This window comes from Cnephaeus nilssonii (genome assembly GCF_951640355.1).
Source record: "Cnephaeus nilssonii genome assembly, chromosome: X".
Classification (NCBI taxonomy): Eukaryota; Metazoa; Chordata; class Mammalia; order Chiroptera; family Vespertilionidae; genus Cnephaeus; species Cnephaeus nilssonii.
The window spans coordinates 48,319,400-48,333,269 of NC_137071.1; the positions used below are offsets into that span (position 1 = coordinate 48,319,400).

General features: G+C 40.3%; 1 protein-coding gene across 1 annotated transcript in view; it reads right to left on the minus strand.

Moving 5' to 3' along the window:
• Positions 1–393: 393 nt before the first annotated feature.
• Positions 394–13,870, minus strand: part of TEX11 (testis expressed 11) — a gene marked incomplete at both ends in the record, with an annotated part of 446,038 nt that continues 432,561 nt past the window's right edge. The window contains 2 exons of the mRNA XM_079764448.1: positions 394–465; positions 1,341–1,505. Of these exons, the coding sequence (XP_079620574.1) occupies positions 394–465; positions 1,341–1,505 (237 nt within the window). The remainder of the gene's footprint in view (positions 466–1,340; positions 1,506–13,870) is intronic.

A 13,870-nucleotide genomic window follows, 5' to 3' on the forward strand; every position in this document is an offset into this window, starting at 1 on the left:
AAGAGCCTGTGGTTCCTTGTTATCTTCTGGTACTGGGAATTTGAGCACTTCTGGAATAAAAGACAACCTGTGTTAGAATGGGATGAATATTCTTTTTTTGTTCATATGGGACATGAATCATCTTGCTCTCACGTGGACTATTTCAATATATAATTCTTATCACTTTGGAAAATTCATTTGCCCCCCAGAAATGAGCTGGTCACAGTGGTAAGAGTCAAAATGCTTTTATTTTAGAACTTGCTATTTAACCACATGAAAATAAGGCCTGAGAAATCAGAAACAAAAACGTAAGAGAAAGTTTAACAATAATTTAGATATTAAAAGTGTCAGGACCATGCATCTTCTCCCAGTTGCTGTCAGCTGGCCTGCTCACATGGCTTGTTCCAGAAGTTATCACTCTTCATGAAAAATTGAGCCCTTGTTTTTATGTAATGCTTCCACCAGCTCACTATACAGAATATTCACCTGGAAAAAAGAATAGCAAATAGATTTCTTGAGGGGAAAGGATATGTGGGAAAGCTTCCCCAAGCCATGGTGATGTCATGATACTCTAACCCAGGGGTGGGGAACCTTTGTTCTACCAAGGGCCATTGGATATTTATAACATCCTTTGTTAATATAATTCATTTAATATAAATTTATGTTTCTATGAAAAAAAAGCTCCTAGATTTATTGAATTTTTAATCCCACCTGCGATTGCCTTGGTAGGGCCAGAACAAATGATTTTGCAGGCCTTATGTGGCCTGCGGGCTGGACATTACCCACCCCTATAACCCATACCTGAGCCACATTGGGGAGAAAATATAGTACACTCTTGGGGAAGAGGGACCCTATTCATACTAGGCCCGTTTTCTAGGGACAGACAGCTATTATAAGGGAGAAGATACCTAAAGCATAAATGATCCTTTGCTCTTAACAAGACTTTTTCTCCACTAAAGCCTCTCCTGGTTAGTTGAATGGCCTAGAAGTCTGCAACTCAGAATAGTTCCTGGAGAAAATACCTTTTTAAACAGTCTTTGTTCACAGAGGCCAGTACTTCCCTGCATGCACTAGCACTGACAGTGATACACCTATCCGTAGCCCACTCTTGATATTCCTCTTAATTAGATTTCATTTGCTATCCCTAAGTTTCCCCCTGTTCACCATCCTTCCTGGTTTTCACTCTAAGAAATTACTGTTTACAGTCCCCTAACTCTTGCAGTTCTATGGAACCACCGAGAAGTACAATGATCAAGAACCTTTCCTAACCAAGAAAAGTATCATTGAATCTTTACTGAGAGCCCAGATAGAACCTCTCTGCCATGAGTCCTGCCATCCACCTCTAGCCTCTCCCTCCTCACCTGAGTTTCATAGATTCTCTTGAGGGAGCCAAGGTGGTCAAGAAAACGCAATGACAGGCCACACCATTTTTCAGCAGATACATACTTTCTCCTGCCATACATATATATTCCAATATTCCAGGACATCATCATTAGCCAGAGAATCTCCATTTCTGGGTAGCCTTCCTGAAATCCAAGAACAGTGGGTATACTATCACAATTATTGTAGCACTGACTGTATCAGTGCTGCATCCCATTGTTATTAAATAACTAGAGGCCCCGTACACGAAATTCATGCACGGCGGTGTGTGTCCCTCAGCCCAGCCTGCACCCTCTCCAATCTGGGACCCCTCGAGGGATGTCCGACTGCCTGATCCTGGTAGGATCAGGCCTAAATGGGCAGTCGGACATCCCTCTCATAATCCAGGACTGCTGGCTCCCAACTGCTCGCCTGCCTGTCTTCCTGATTGCCCCTAACCGCTTCTACCTGCCATCCTGATCACCCCCTAACCACTCCCCGGCCAGCCTGAGTGATGCCTAACTGTTCCCCTGTCAGCCTGTTTGCCCCTAACTGCCCTCCCCTGCAGGCCTGGTCACCCCTAACTGCCCTCCCCTGCAGGCCTGGTCACCCCTAACTGCCCTCCCCTGCAGGCCTGGTCACCCCTAACTGCCCTCCCCTGCAGGCCTGGTCACCCCTAACTGCCCTCCCCTGCAGGCCTGGTCACCCCTAACTGCCCTCCCCTGCAGGCCTGGTCACCCCTAACTGCCCTCCCCTGTAGGCCTGGGTCCCCCCAAACTGCCCTTCCCTGCAGGCCCGGTCGCCCCCAACTTCCCTCCTCTGCAGGCCTGGTCACCCCTAACTGCCCTCCCCTGCAAGCTTGATCGCCCCCAACTGCCTTCCACTGCTGGCCATCTTGTGGTGGCCATCTTGTGTCCACATGGGGGCAGCCAGCTTGTGTGTTGTGGTGATGGTCAATTTGCATATTAATATTTTATTAGCTAGGATGGGTACTTGCCCTAGCCGGTTTGGCTCAGTGGCTACAGTGTTGGTCTACAGAGTGAAAGGTCCCAGGTTTGATTCCTGTTAAGAGGACATACCGGGTTGCAGGCTCGATCCCCAGTTGGGGGCATGCAGGAGGCAGCTGATCAATGATTCTCTCTCATCACTGATGTTTCTCTCTCTCTCTCCCTCTCCCTTCCTCTCTGAAATAAATAAAAAATATATTTAAAAAATAATAATGGGTGCTCTGCTGACATCGTGTGTGCCTGGAGAGCAGAAGAGCACTTCGAAGCTTTGTCAGCTGTAGAATACTCCAGATCAAGACCTCATGAAGTGACATAAACCAAAGAAGCAATGAAGCCATCCTGGACTGAGTCCTGGTCTCCCTGAAGCAGGAGAAAAATCTGTATTTTGTTTGGGGCTTTCCTTGGTCCTGTCTTCAGTCAATGATCTCCTTAATACCTACCTGTAATCCTCTAATTTTCAGAGAAGGTTGTCAAGAAGCAGTTTTATTGAATTTATTAAGTTTCTTCACCCAAATTAGTACGTGTTTGAAATAGAAATTACATTAATCTTTTTTTTTGCATACACACACGCGTGTGGGAAGGAGAGAGGGATGGAGGGAGTTATGGAGGAAGAGATATTGATTTTAATAAAGTGGCTCGCACAATTGCGGGGACTGGCAAGTTTGAAATCTGTAGGGTAGGCCAACAGGCTATAAATTCAGGTAAGAGTTGATGTTGCAATCTTGAGTCTGAGATCTGTGTGGCAGGCCAGCAGGCTGGAAACTTAGGCAGGACTTTTTTGTGAAAGTCTTGAGACAGAATTCCTTCTCCAGGAAAACTCAGTTCTTGCCTTTAAGGCAAAAATTGGTTATGGAGGGTAATCTGTTTTTACTTAACATCAACTAAATGTAATTAAAAAAAAATATTAATCTTTAGTGTTGATAAGATCTACCTGGCTATGAACAAAGGGTACATTTCTAAGATGGTCCCTTTTCCCTATGAGTGTGTTTAACATGGATGAGTACAAGATTTTGCAATAGTGAAGAGGATCAGTCTTAGGGAGCAACTTTCTTAGTTCTTGTACAGGAGATGGACTACAAAGGGAGCACCCATGTGCTCATTCCATGTTAAAGCCCTTCATCTACACACTAGGTCTCAGGTTGTTGGAAGGGGAAACAGTCGTCAATGACATTGAGAATGTGAATGATGTTGTCTCAGCTGTAATTCACTAATTTGGATCTATAAAATAATTATTATGACCCTGGCTGGTGTGGCCCAGTTGGTTGGAGCGTCTGAAAGGTCATGGGTTCAATTCCGTCAGGGCACATACCCAGGTTGAGGGTTTGATCCCCAGTTGGGCATGCACAGGAGGCAACCAGTTGATGTTTCTTTCTCTCCATCTCCCTGCCCCTCTCTCCAAAAACCACTAAAAACATATCCTTGGATGAGGATTTTTAAAAATCACAATGCATAAAACACTATGAAAATGAGGATGCTAAGAGGGACAAGATAAAGCTCTTATCCTAAAGGACACATAGTGCCTTTGGGGAGACAAGGTATCTTCATATAAAGAGACTACACAAGATTTATAACTAAGGGTTAGTCAGAGCAACACAGGCATTAAGCATTCTCGTTCAGTGAAAGAAAAGAGCATTAGGCTGGCACAGTCAGAGGTCTAGTTTCTCTACTTGAAATGCCAACCCCTTGTCCACTTGGTAAACTTTTATTTTTTCTTCAAATTCACAAAGAGTTAGTTACTCCTATCTCTCTGTTACCATACCAAGTATTAAATTCTTCTAACACAACTTATCAGGTTGTTTGAAAGTATTTATATAATTTATCTCCTGCAGACTGTTGATCTCCTTGAGGCACAGGAATTTGTCTTGTTCATTTTTGTATACTCAGAATCCAACACTGTGCCTGGTACATGATAGGGGCACAATAGGTGTTTGCTGAATGAATAAATCAACGAATGAACAAATGAATCGATATTTGGTCAAATGCAACCTACTTGGTGAAGCTTTCCCTGATTCTCCACAAGTTATTATCCCCACCAATTTGTTCCTATGGCACTTTGTTCACAGCACTACAATAGCACTTATAACACTGTGTTGTCTATCTCTTCTGCTAGGCTGGGAGTTTCTTCAAGGCAAAGTATCATCTACTTTACATATTCACAGCCTGGCAGTGTCTAACAATGTTGTGATTTTAACTGAATGAATAATAAAAAAAAGACTGAACAAACAAACATGGTCTTAGAGTATATGAGTAGGATCTAGATATACAAGGGTTATATGAAATGTCCAGAATAGGCAAATAGAGATAGAAAGCAGATTGGTGGTTGCCAGGGGCTGGGAGAGGGGTAATGGGGAATGACTGCTAATAGTTATGGGGTTTCTTTTTGGGCTGATGAAAATATTCTGGAGTTAGGTACTGGTGATAGTTGCACAATTTTGTGAATGTTCTAAACAATGGAATTGTATACTTTGAAATTGTGAATTTTAAGATATATGAATTATGTAAATAAAATTACAAATATATAGACATCAGAGAGGGAAGGGCATTCCATATGGGCAAAACAGAATAAATAAAAACTTGGATTGTACTTGAGACTGAGCATGTCTCAGGGAGACTAATAGTTATTTGGCCTAAGCAGACACTTTATGTAAATAAATTAATGGGAAATAAGACTAGAAATGTAGGAGGGGGTACCCCAGTATTTCCTAAATGCTTTTTCTTAGAACATCAGTGTTACAAAAATGTTAATAGATGGTCATAATAATTGGGTCAAATATGTTTTGGAAATACTGCATTCTATATAAACCTTTTTGGAGCATTGTAATGCACATTAGTTCACTAAAAGTTTTAGGAAGTTTTACAGTAAAGAAACCACATAACTTTGTTTAATCCAGGGTATGCAGATTTTTACTAACATCTTATAGAATATAATTTTGAAATGTTGGCCTGGAATGTAAGGGATTTTGCATTATAAGCCACAGATCTCAGAATTTCTTCTGCTGGTAATTAGAAGTCATTGAAACTTTATGAGAAGGGAAGTGATATGATGAAATTGGAGCTTTAATAAGATTGAAATGCCAGTGGTGTTTAGAGTGAGAGAAAACACAGACAGCAAGATTTGTTTAAATGGAGTTCTAAGAGTCTAAGGATGAAGTGATGAGGGTCAGAACTAAAATAGTGGCAATGGAAATGGAAACATGTAAGAAATAATAGAACCTGGTAACTTACTTGATATGGGGACTATAAGCTAGGACCATTGAAAATGGTTCTAAAGTACATAGAATGGCTGAGAGAATGCTGATGGCAGTGAAAGAAGAAATAGGAAAGAAATGTTTCTGGGGATACAGGATCAAGATACTAATAAGTTTTATTTTAATCATTTTGGGATTGAGGTAACTTTGGAGATATCACATAGGCTGTTTATAGATATGGACTGGAACTCAGTTAATGGTTGATGCCAATCGATTTACTTAAAGGACAGAGTATAGAATGTAGAGAGATAAAGACTAAAGAATATTGGAAACATTCATAGTTGGGTAGTAAGAGGAAAAAGACACACAGAATGATGAGAAAATAAAGGAAAAAGTAAGAGAGAATTTCAATAAGGAGGCAGTGGTCAATAATGAAGGCCAGGGAAAAGAAAGAGGCCATTAAATTTGTCTGGGAGGTGGTAATTAGTGACCTTATATAGTGTGGCTAACAGTGCAGAGAGTAAAGGAAAGAGTGGCTCAAGATGAGCTCAGACAGGCAACCATGGCCTTGTGGGCCACATTCAGGATTTTGGTGTTTAAGAGCAACTGGCTCGCAAGAACCAAGATGGCAGCATAGGTAAACACCTATACTTGCTGCCTCTCACAACCACATCAAAATTACAACTGAAAGGCAGGACAACTACCACCCAGAACCGTGGGAAAGCTGGATGAGTGGAAGTTCCACAACTAGAGAGGTGAAGAAAGAGCATTGAGACTGGTAAGAGGTGCGGAGGCATGGAAAGTGCTGACACCTGGATGTGCTGCTCTTTTAATCGGGAGGGAGATACAAGCTCCCGCTAGCTCTGAACTCCAGTTCTGGGCAAGACTCTGGGGGACCCAGACACATACGGGGAGAAACTGGACTGTCTGGCATCGGGACAGGAACGTGAGGGCGGCTTTCTCTCAGAGGTGCCCGCAGTGATCATTGTTCCTGCATGGGGGCGTGGGACGCAGAGACCTAGGGACCTCTCTGGTGCAGGGCTGACTGGCAGCCATTGCTGTTTGCTCTGCCCTGGCGATTCCCAGAGACCCTGCCCCGCCCAATATACAACCCCACCCAAGCTGTGTGCATCAGCTTTTGCATATGAATGGACTGTCCTTTCTCCCCATAAAACCTGTCAAATTGCAGCTGGGTCAGAGAGCCCCAGAGCTTCCAAAAGAAGGTCCAAGGCCCCACAGCAGCAGCCTGCCTTGCTTCACAGATGGGCCTCATCTGGACACTTCCAAACCCCATACAAAGAGGAGGAATCTGCAGATGTCTCTGTAGCTCCTGCTGGGCAGCCCCAGACAGTGGCTGACCTTGCACCTCCTTGGAGATCCAAGAGCCAGTGTACTCAGTGGTCAGTGTGAGACCATACTGGATTACAAATCTTCACATCCATAAGAGACACACTCAAGGGGCAGTATCGGTGAGCACCAAAGCCCCCCTGAAGCAAGTCCTGCACCATAAGGGTGTCTCCTGTGCAACAGATCTTCCAGTGTAGAAACAGCTGGTCCTCACAGCCAATTGGCCTGGAGGTCAATTCCTCCCAGTGATACTAACAGCAATCAAGGCTTAACTATAACAAGACTGTGCACACAGCCCACAAAGGGGTGCACCAAGAGCATCCACCTCAGGTGACTGGGGAGGCTGAGCCACTGGGCCCTATAGGATACCTAGCACACAAGGCCACTCTATCAACTCAAGGAGACTTAGCAGCTACCCAGTACATAGAAACAAACACAGGGAAGCAGCCAAAATGCAGAGACAAAGAAACATGTCACAAATGAAAGAAATGGAGGAAATCAAACTATTGGATATAGAGTTCAAAACCACGGTTATAAGGTTGCTCAAGAATCTTCTAGAAACCTCCAAGAAATTTAGTGAGACCCTCAAGGATATGAAAAAGGACCAATAAGAAATTAAGCATACACTGACTGAAATACAGAATAATATACAGAGATCCAACAGCAGACTAGAGGATCTCAACAATCAAGCCAAAGATTTCAAATACGAGGAATCAAAAAACGCCCAACCAGAAGAGCAAAAAGAAAAAAGAATCCAAAAATATGAAGATAGTGTAAGGAGCCTCTGGGACAACTTCAAGCATACCAACATCCGAATTATGGGGGTGCCAGAAGAAGAGAGAGAGCAAGATACTGAAAACCTATTTGAAGAAATAATGACTGAAAACTTCCCTACCTGGTGAAAGAAATAGACTTACAAGTCCAGGAAGCGCAGAGAACCCCAAACAAAAGGAATCCAAAGAGGACTACACCAAGACACATCATAACTAAAATGCCAAGGGCAAAAGACAAAGAGAGAATATTAAAAGCAGCACGAGAAAAACAGTTAGTTACCTACAAGAGAGTAACCATATGACTGTCAGCTGATTTCTGAACAAAAACTATGCAGGCCAGAAGGGAGTGGCAAGAAATATTCAAAGTGATGAACAGCAAGAACCTACAACCAAGATTACTCTACCCAGTAAAGCTATCATTTAGAATTGAAGGTCAGATAAAGAGCTTCACAGACAAGAAAAAGCTAAAGGAGTTCATCACCACCAAACCAGTATTATATGAAATGCTGAAGGGTATTCTCTAAAAGAGGAAGAAGAAGAAAAAGGTAAAGATAAAAATTTATGAACAACCAAGTGACAACAAATACATATCTATCAACAAGTGAATCTAAAAATCAAATGAATAAAAAACCTGATGAACAGAACAAACTGGTGAATGTAATAGAATCAGGGGCATGGAAAGGGAGCAGACTGACAATTCTCAGGGGAAAGGGGTTGTGTGGTGTGCGGGAAGAGATTAGACAGAGAGCTTACACCTATGGATGAGGTTCGTGGGGTGGGGAGGACTGGAGTGGGGTGCGGAACTGGGTGGAGGGAAGCTATGGGGGGAAAAAAGAGGAACATCTGTAATAATCTGAACAATAAAGATTTTGTTTTTTTTTTTTAAAAAGAGCAACTGGCTCATTTCCCAACCTAGACACTCTTCTATTAATCTTAGGCCTTTCCTTGTTTCACTGTCCCCAGTGTTAATAAATATCATCGAAAAAAAAAAAAAGAGCAATGGGAAACTAATGTAGAAGATTAAGCAAGGTTGCACATTTTAAATTTTAAAAGCTTGCTCTGGTTGCTGGATGAAGAAAGGCATAGAAGAAAGAAAAAGATGCAAGGTGAGCAGCTAAAAGTTTCCTGCAGTAGCTGAGGTAAAAGATGGTAACTTGAACTAGGTTGGTGAAGGTGGAAGACAGGAAGAAGTGAATGAAACTGAGATATTTAGGAGTTAGACTTGGTGATAGACTAGAAAAGGGAGTGAGGAAGGAGTTGAGGATAACTCTTAGGCAAATGGAAGAATGGTAGTGCCATTCAATGAGTTAGGAAACACTGGAGGGGTTTTATTTCATTTGTATTAGCTCTCCTCATGTCCAGCACTGCTCAGAAGAAACATTAATCTTCAATAAAAAATGCATCCATGGCCCGGCTGGCTTGGCTCAGTGGTTGAACCAAGAGATTACGGTTCAATTTTCAGTCAGGGCACATGACTGGGTTTTGGGCTCAATCTCCAGTAGGGGGTGTGCAGGAGGCAGCCAATTAATGATTCTCATCATTGATGTTTCTATCTCTCTCCCTCTCCTTTCCTCTCTGAAATCAATAAAAATACATATTAAAAAATGCATCCATGCAGCTACTTACCCCAAATTAACATTGACTTGCCTATGTGAAACACAAATCAGTGTCATCAAATGGAGGTGTTTGATGATTTTCTGAGGCTCGTTATCTGAAGCCAGTTTTCTCTGTCCTCAACATCTTTAATAAATATGGCAGTCATATGTATCTCTAACAAAATTGTAGGTATACTGAAACATAAATGACTATCTTTTTAGGCTCTCCTCAGGGTTCTTGAAGTAAATATTGTGTACATCAGCTTTATTGATATAAAATTCATACTTTTCTACTTAAAAGTGTACAAGGCAGTGGTTTTTAGTATATTCACACAGTTCTGCAACTATCACCACAATCAATTTTAGAATATTAACATTCCCTTGAAACGAAAACCTATGGCCATTAGCAGTCACTCCCCATTTCTCCCTATTAAGCCCCTTCCCCCCAAATTCCTGGGCAAACACTAATCTAATTTCTGTCTCTCATAGCTTGGCCTATTCTGAACATTTAAGATAAATGGAATCACACATTACATAGTCCTTTATGACTGGCATCTTTCACTTAGCAAGCTAATGTTTACAAGGTTCATCCATATTGTAGCATGTGTCAGTATTTTGTGTTTTTCTTAAATGGCCAAATAATATTCCATTGTATGGAAATACCACATTTTGTTTAGCCATTCATCAGTTGATAAAATTTTGGGCTATTATAAATAATGCTGCTATGAACATTTATGTATGAGTCTTTGCTTGGCATATGTTTTCATTTCTGAAAGTGAAATTGCTGGGTAACTTTATGTTTAACCACCTGAGGAACTGCCAAACTGTTTTCCAAAGCAACTGTACCATTTTACAGCCACACAGTGTAGGATGGTACCAATTTCTCCAAATCCTTCTCAATAGTTGTTATTTTCTGTAATTTTGATTATAGCCATTGTAGTGGGTATCAAGTGGTAGATCATTGTGTTTTGCTTTGCCAATTTTTGATGACTAATGGTGTTAAGAATCTTTCCATATGCATATTGATCATTTGTTTATCTTCTTTGGAGAAATGTCTATCAGATCCTTTGCCCATTAAAAAAATTAGTTATCTTTATATTATCTACACTAATAAAAGATAAATATGTAAATTGACCATACCTCCATGACTCCCACCAGCCGATCAGGCTGGAATATGCAAATTAGCAGGATAAAGATGGTAGTGGCCCCACCCCCCAGCTGCTCCAGGCGTGGAGCAGCTGGGTGGGGAAGGACGCCTGCTATGAGGAGAAGGGCAGGAGGTGGAGGGAGCTACAGGAGCGGCGCTCCAGCCGGAGTGGAGCAAAGACTCTAGCCGGAGTCAGCAAGAAGCCTGCAGACTCTGGACAGAATCAGCGAGAAGCCTGCAGACTCCGGCCAGAGCGAAGGCCTGGGTCCTGGGTGCCAGAGGAAAACCATTGCTGGCAGCCAGGTGAAGGAAGGCCTACCACATGAATCTTCGTGCAACGGGCCTCTAGCTGATTTATAAAAGTTGATTATATACTTTAAGTATAAGTCCCTTAACAGATATATGATTTCCAGATATATGATACTGCCATCATGTGGGTTATCTTTTTACTTAGTTGATGTTTTTGTTTGTAGAAAAGTTTTAATTTTGCTGAAATCTAATTTATTTTATTGCTTGTGCTCTTGGTGTCATATCTAAGAAACCATTGCCTAATGAAATTCACAAAGATTTAAGACTATTCTAAGAGTTTTATAATGTTAGTTTATAAAACTAAGAGTTTTATATTTATAGCTCTGACATTTAGGTCTTTGATCCTTTTTGAGATAATTTTTGTATATAGTGTGAGGTAGGGGTCCCAACTTCATTTTTTTACACTTTTCCTAGAAACATTGTTAAAAAGACTATTTTTTCACACTAAATAGTCTTGACAATCTTGTCAAAAATCAATTGACCATAAATGTGAGGGTTTGTTTCTGACTCTTTATATATATATATATATATATATATATATATATATATATATATATATATATATATTAAAAATATATATATATATATATTATTGATTTTTTACAGAGAGGAAGGGAGAGGAACAGAGAGTTAGAAATATCGATGAGAGAGAAACATCGATCAGCTGCCTTCTGCACACCCCCTACTGGGGATGTGCCCGCAACCAAGGTACATGCCCTTGACCAGAATCGAACCCGGGACCCTTCAGTCCGCAGGCCAACACTCTATCCACTGAACCAAACAGGTCAGGGCTGTTTCTGACTCTTAATTCTACTTGATTTATCTATGTCTATCTGTTGGAAGCTGCCCATTGCCTTCACTAGCAGAGAGAGGTGGACAAGGAGTCCGGAAGGCTGGTTAACCTTGAAGGCTCTGGCAAGGGTCAGAGCCAAGCACCCACTGTCTAGTTGAGACAAAGGGAGCTAAGCAATTTCCACCTTTTAGTCTTATGTAAATCCTTACTGATGGGCTATCATTGGAATTGCCTGCCTAAGGGCTATGGGTGTATCCCAAAACCTGAATGAAAGGGATCGCAAGGACGGAGCAAAGCAGAGTCCTTCCTCTTGAGCTGGGCTCCCGCTTGGCCCCCAATTCCCAAATTTATATTTTCTAGTCTCTTTCATTTGTGTGCGGCTTCCTCCAGAACCTGAACCCTGAACCTGAACCCTGAACCACACGGGATGTGGGGGGACACTCACAACTGGTGCCTTCGATTTGGGACCTCTGGAGGGGATGATATTTTGCCTAGAGCTAAGAAAGGAAGAATACACTGAAAAGGTGGGGAAGAATTCACCGAAAAGGTGGGGAAGAATTCACCATATAGGTGAGGGAAATTCACTGCACGCAAAACCCACGATCAGCTGCAGAAGTTTCGATCTGTAAGTAGGGTGGGAACGTCTTTTTCAGCCAGGCTAATGGGGCAGAATTAGGTTATAAAGTAAACTTTATTATAGACTTTTGGTTTGTATGCTTAAGTTTGTATGCTTGTGGTTTCTTGTTCAAATTAAAATCTTAATTTGTATTTGGAATCTAAAATATGTAATAAGAAATGAAACTCCACTGCTGAAACCGCCTCTGGTGCAGATAAATTCAAAGTTGTCAGGAGAGGGCAGGGCTATCTGCTCTCCTGCAATGAGATTAAAGTTTTGTTTAAAAATTATAGAAGAACTCGCAGGGAAATGCAAAATTTGGCCAAATTAGATGCTAGTAATTACTTCAGAAAGCAAAAAAGGAAAAAAAAAATTAAGATCTGTCTTTATCTATTAAGCATGAAAAGAAATTCGGCCAGATCTGTTACTGAAATTTCTCCCAAAGCAAGCAGGATGTGGGGGAAGGGAGAGACACGTGGCAAGCCAATAGGGAAGCCCATTCTCCCAGTATGCTAAGGAATGTGGTAATTTACATTTGAAAAGACCAAACCTACCGTATTTTCCGGTGTATAAAACGACTGGGCGTATAAGATTTTCCTGGATTAAAAAGTTGTTTTATACGCCGGAAAATACGGTAGTCCAATATATCTAATCCATTGTATCTAATCCCATCAATATAGTCCAATATACCATATTTTCCGGTGTATAAAACGACTTTTTAACCCAGGGAAATCTTATACGCCCAGTCGTCTTATATGCCGGAAAGTATGGTATTTCGCCATCCAGAAAGGCGGCTTAAAAATTTTAGAAGTTTGCTTAATTATATAAATAATAAACTTTATTAAATGTTTAGATATTTTGAAATGAAAAAATGCTAAAATATTAATCTAAATTTGCCTCATTAAAAATCTAGAGGATAGAATTGAATCTATTAATTGATTATGTCTTGTATCTTTGAAATTTATTCTTAGAAATGTAAAGTGTTATTAATCTGGGAACTGCTAAATATTTGACTTGCCAGCTTTAAAAGTTCAGGATTCAAATTAAATTGGGATAAAATGTGGTTGTGGTAATTAAATACCTAAAGTATAAAAATTTATTTTTGAGAAAATAAGATGTTGTGTTTTCTCTGATAATTAGGAATTCAAAATATGTTGCTTATTGGTCTAATTAAATAAAGAGGATTAATTTTGTGATTCCCAACCAAAATTTTTAATGCAAAAATCATTTTAAATTTAATTGATATATTAAGATAATTATAAAAAGTAATATGATCTTTATATCATATATAGATATTTGTTTGATGGTTTTTTCCACGTTCAATTTCAAGGCTTTAACTGAGAGATGATTCTTGGAGATCTCTAAGGGCCCAGAGTAATTCAAGAAATTATTCTCTCTTCTTAAAGGAAATATTTTGAATTTACCAATCTAATATACTTGAAATTGCATGGAAAGCTTTATCAAATAAAAATTAATAATTATATTTTACTTATAAATGTTATGAAAGTTTTGGCCTCTAAGGAGGACAAAACAAAATTTCTAAATAAAGCCAAATTTTTAACAGCAGAATTTTAAAACAATTTAAAATGACAAAAAGCCTCTAGCCGCCTGCATTTTTAATTAGGATGGAGGTGGGGCAAGGTTTTTGCCTTGTGAATCAGACGTAAACATTTACTAAATTTGCTTTGCTTTTTAATTAAAGATACCTACTTTAATTACTTTATAAATTAGCTTTTAAAAATATAATCAAGTATCAT